This window comes from Centruroides sculpturatus, unplaced genomic scaffold, assembly GCF_000671375.1.
Source record: "Centruroides sculpturatus isolate CEXI.00-Female unplaced genomic scaffold, Cexi_2.0 scaffold46, whole genome shotgun sequence".
NCBI classification, from domain to species: Eukaryota; Metazoa; Arthropoda; class Arachnida; order Scorpiones; family Buthidae; genus Centruroides; species Centruroides sculpturatus.
This window is the reverse complement of record NW_019384418.1, coordinates 487,691-492,143: the sequence shown is the minus strand read 5'-3', so window position 1 is coordinate 492,143 and position 4,453 is coordinate 487,691. Positions and strand designations below refer to the sequence as shown.

The 4,453-nt window shown below is 22.0% G+C and overlaps 1 protein-coding gene across 2 annotated transcripts in view; it reads right to left on the bottom strand.

Annotated features, from left to right (window-relative positions):
* Nucleotides 1-1,035: 1,035 nt before the first annotated feature.
* Nucleotides 1,036-4,453, bottom strand: part of LOC111619290 (transmembrane protein 208-like) — an 18,649-nt gene continuing 15,231 nt past the window's right edge. For both annotated transcript variants that reach the window (XM_023360978.1, XM_023360979.1), the window contains exon 5: nucleotides 1,036-1,215. In XM_023360978.1, the coding sequence (XP_023216746.1) occupies nucleotides 1,182-1,215 (34 nt within the window). In that variant the 3' untranslated portion in view covers nucleotides 1,036-1,181. The remainder of the gene's footprint in view (nucleotides 1,216-4,453) is intronic.

Sequence of the window (4,453 nt, the reverse complement as noted above, 5' to 3'; positions counted from 1 at the left end):
ATGACTGTTGACACTGATTTTAGAATAAGTCATATTGAATAGTTCAAATATTACAATTATTGTAACATATTCTTATATTTATTTATTTTTTTTTTTTACTATTTATTATTTATATAATTAATAATAATTATACTGAATATTATACAATAAATTAAAAAAATTAAATTTCATCATACTGCATGCCAAAGAAATTCTTCCAGTGCACCATAGGTTTGCCATCCTTTATCTACCAATATTATATCTTTAAATTGTGATTAGAAAGTTTTTTTTTTAAATTCAAACATAAAGAAAAGGTTTCAATTTTTAACATGTAATTAATCATTCTTAAATATGAAAATTTGCTATATATATAAAATTAGACTAAACCAGTTTTATGAAATTAAAAGAAATATTTCAAATATTTGTAAACATATATCCAGAATATTTTTCAAACATTGCTTTAAATTTGTAATTTAAACATATCAGTGAAAAAAGTTTCAGTTATTGAGTTAATACATGCTGATATATTATTTCGATGTCATCCCTTCAGTTTAACAAAGAACATTCTAAAAACATGGCAAATTGATATAAAAGTATGAACTATCCTAACCAATTAAACAAACATAGCTTCTTAATTGTTTGCAGTTAGCATCAATTAAGAAATATCTTATGATGAAATTGTTTTTCTCTTAAGTCTATAAATTCATATTTAACAATAGGTTTAAAATAGGGCCAAAAAAACCTATATGTTAAAAATTAACAGATAACATTCTGTTATCACCCATCAATATATTCTTATATACTGTATAAAATATATACACACACATACAATCATTAAATTCGTATAAACATATTTGATATTTACATTACTAATTATTATTGTATAGTAAAATAACTATTTAGATAATTGAAATTTATATTTTCATTAAGAACTGACACTAAAATACATTTTTTTTAAATTAAATATCAAAACAATTTTTCATTTAATATAAATAAATTAACAATAGTCCAAAAAATAGTTCAAAAATAATTAGTTTTTACAAATTATATTCAAATTTGAAAATTTTCTAATCTGAGTAAATATCAAATTAAATTAACAACCAAATTCTTAAATTAATGTCTTCGTGCCTTCCTTTCTAATTTTTTCTGTTTCTTTTCATCAATTTCGGGAGCAGGTTGAAAAATCCATGGTCCAATTATATTTACCCATAGTAGATAAAATGCTCTTCCAGGTGCCTTTAAAAAAAATATTATTATTTATTATTTAACTGTTAATCATATTTTTATTTCTAATCTGAATTCTTTAAATATAAGACAGAATTTTTGCTTTAAATCTTAATTCATCTTATTCTAAAAATATAAATGATCATTATATAGTTTTATTTTAGTAAAATGAATAATTTTGATTTTTTTATTATTATTATTTCACTTCACTACAATATCATTATTATATGACTTAATTCAGCAGTTACCGTTTTTTATTTTGCTACTTTAAAATATTTTTTACATAATACACTAAATTTTAATTCAAATAAATTAGAAAGCAAAGTCTATATACATATTCTTATAAAATTTGAGTGGTAAGTTTCTAATTAGCAAAACAGTAAAGATCATGCAAGTCAAATTCTTGTATTACCAAATCTAAAGATTCACAATACATTAAAAATACTTTATTAAACAATCAACATAATAAACAGAATCAAATTAAATATTTTAACCAATATACTTCTTAATACATGCAACCCACTTCACAATAATTGTAATTTGAATACCCTACAAAATATAAATACTAACTAATGTTTTACAATTTTAAAAAACATTATGAATTAAAATATCATACTAACTTATTATACCATTCTTTTATATTAATAAACACTTAAGTTTAAAATCTATTGCTGTTCTATTAATCTATTATAAACTAAAGGATTTTTGATGCTGTTGTGAATCTTTAGGCATGCAATAGAAGAATTTTACTTATAGGATCTTCTTTACTGTTTTGTCAGTCTGTATACATATGTTAAGAACCTAATATCAATGTTGGAATAAGAAAAAATACAAAGACAAATTCATATGATAGAAAAAGAAAAGTATAATTAAATAAGATTTTTTTAAAAAAAATCCTATTATTCAACTTTAAAATTTTTTTTTAATGTTCAAGGTAATTTTACTGAATTATCTTAGTTATTGGGTCATAAAATTATCTATTGAAATAAATTCAATCAAAATTAAATGTCAATTTTAATTGAACTTATGTTGAAATCACTTTATTGCTGTGTTTTTTAAGTATTTTCTACAAAATGTTAAATTTTTAATATTTTATAAAATTTATTTTGTCAGACCAATTTTCATTTTTTTTTAATCTATTTGGATTCAAATTTTGCATTATCAAAAGACTATTCTATTTATTAAGAAATTTTGTTTCTTTCAAACAGCAGTATTTTAAATTCTCTATATAAGTATTAACAGAAAAACCTTTAATTCAAAATCAGTTCATAATTAAATATCAAGAATTATTCAATTATCTATTTCTATGACATTATTATTTCAATTTTCATTTTAAGATCCATATATAAAATGAATCTGAATTTAAATGGATGTAAAATAGAAACAGATTTAAAGTTTATTTAACATTTGGAGTTTATTCAGATATATATATCAAACACTAAAAATTATACTGTTTTATCATTATATAATTAATATAATAGCAGCTGTAAACTTTTTCAATTGTCTTTTACAAGTTTTATTTTGTATACTTGTGTACTACAGTATTTTACTGTTTTATTGTATCCTTTCAATCTATCAATATTTAACAGATTTGTACTTAATTAGAAAATGGAGATTATAAATCATTTACAAAAAGTGTTAAGCTCTTATTGATAGTAGAGTATTTAAATATAAAATATCAATTATCTCATCTTTTTAATTACATGATACATCTTAAAATAGATATGAAAGTAATTTGTCAAATCTGTTTTATCAGAAATTTAGAATAAAATCATTTTATTTATAAAATGAATAATTTAAATCTTTTTCTAGATTCAAGGTACAATTTTTCTTGTTTTTTTTCTTTTTTTGTGCTAAATTAAGACCCATCAGTTTTGAAAAGATATAATATAAATTAATTATACAAATAATTATAAACAGTAATTATAAAGCTTATGAAACATAATCATAAAAATATTCATTAAATAACGTTATATATGTATATAAATATATAAAAGTATTGCAAATATTTTTATAAAAATCATTAAAAAGAAAAGCAATTTGTTTTAAAATTCTTTGATTTTTACTAATTATCAGTTTCAATTTTTATTAACTTAGATAACATCAATTGCAAAAATGATTACTTAATCAAATTCAATTATCTTTACAATGAATCTCATCTCAAATCATTATTATTACATCATGTATTTTTAAATTTAATTTAGCCATTTACTTATGAAATGTGCTAATATAATTTTATGCAATTTATAGTAATATAATGATTTAAAAAATGCATTTTTATTCAAGAAATAAGAACAACATTTTTTTCAAGAACAAAAAAAATATTTTTAACTTTACATATGTGAAGTTAAAAATATTCTTTACAATATATATATTTAGTGTGAGTATAAAACCATAAATAGCAAACTGTAAAACAATAATTTCCAGAAAATAGAATTTGAAAATTAGACTGACCAAACAACAAACGTTTGGTGGCAATTGACTTCCAAAAATTTGCTATTTCATGTAATTGTTTAGAATTTTGCCTATCTGCTTATGGTCCTAAACAGAATATGCTAAATATAATAGTAATACTCTATTATTGAAAATCTGTAAAATTTAGAGTTAGAATCCACAATCATCTCATTCTCATCATAATCATAATCAATCTCATCAGCAGAACTTCAGTTCATATGTATTTATATATGAAGTTCTGATGATGAGAAATTGAGACTATTTGAATATGCAGATTAAAATTAAACATTCAACAAAACTATATTCCAATAAAGGACTGAGCATTGTTGTTGTTTTAGAAAATGAAGAGAGAAAGAATAAAAACTAGAAATAGAATTTTTGCTTTAAAATTAAATTTTATTGAAGCAAATTCACAAAAAACTTGATCATTATATATAAAAGTTTGATGATTTAATGTATACAGAAAGCAGTTACCAAATAATTAGAAATAATTTTATGTATACAGTGGTACCTCAGGATGTGAAGACCCAAACGGGGTCCGAAAGCATTAACGACTTTTTAAATGAGTCAAGTTTCGTAGTGCGAAAGAGCGAACTTAAAGATCGGATTTAAACAATGAACCTTTTGTCTTGTTAAAAGATTTTAAACAATAGATAGAGTAAAGTCGAGGAAAACGAGGTTGGAGAGGAGTCGTGTTCCGACGCGCCGTTGACCTCTCACGCGCCCTGCCTGGAGTTTCGAATTGTCACCATGTGACGAGGAGAGACCAATGGAGAGGCGACCGCGGTGGAAAAAT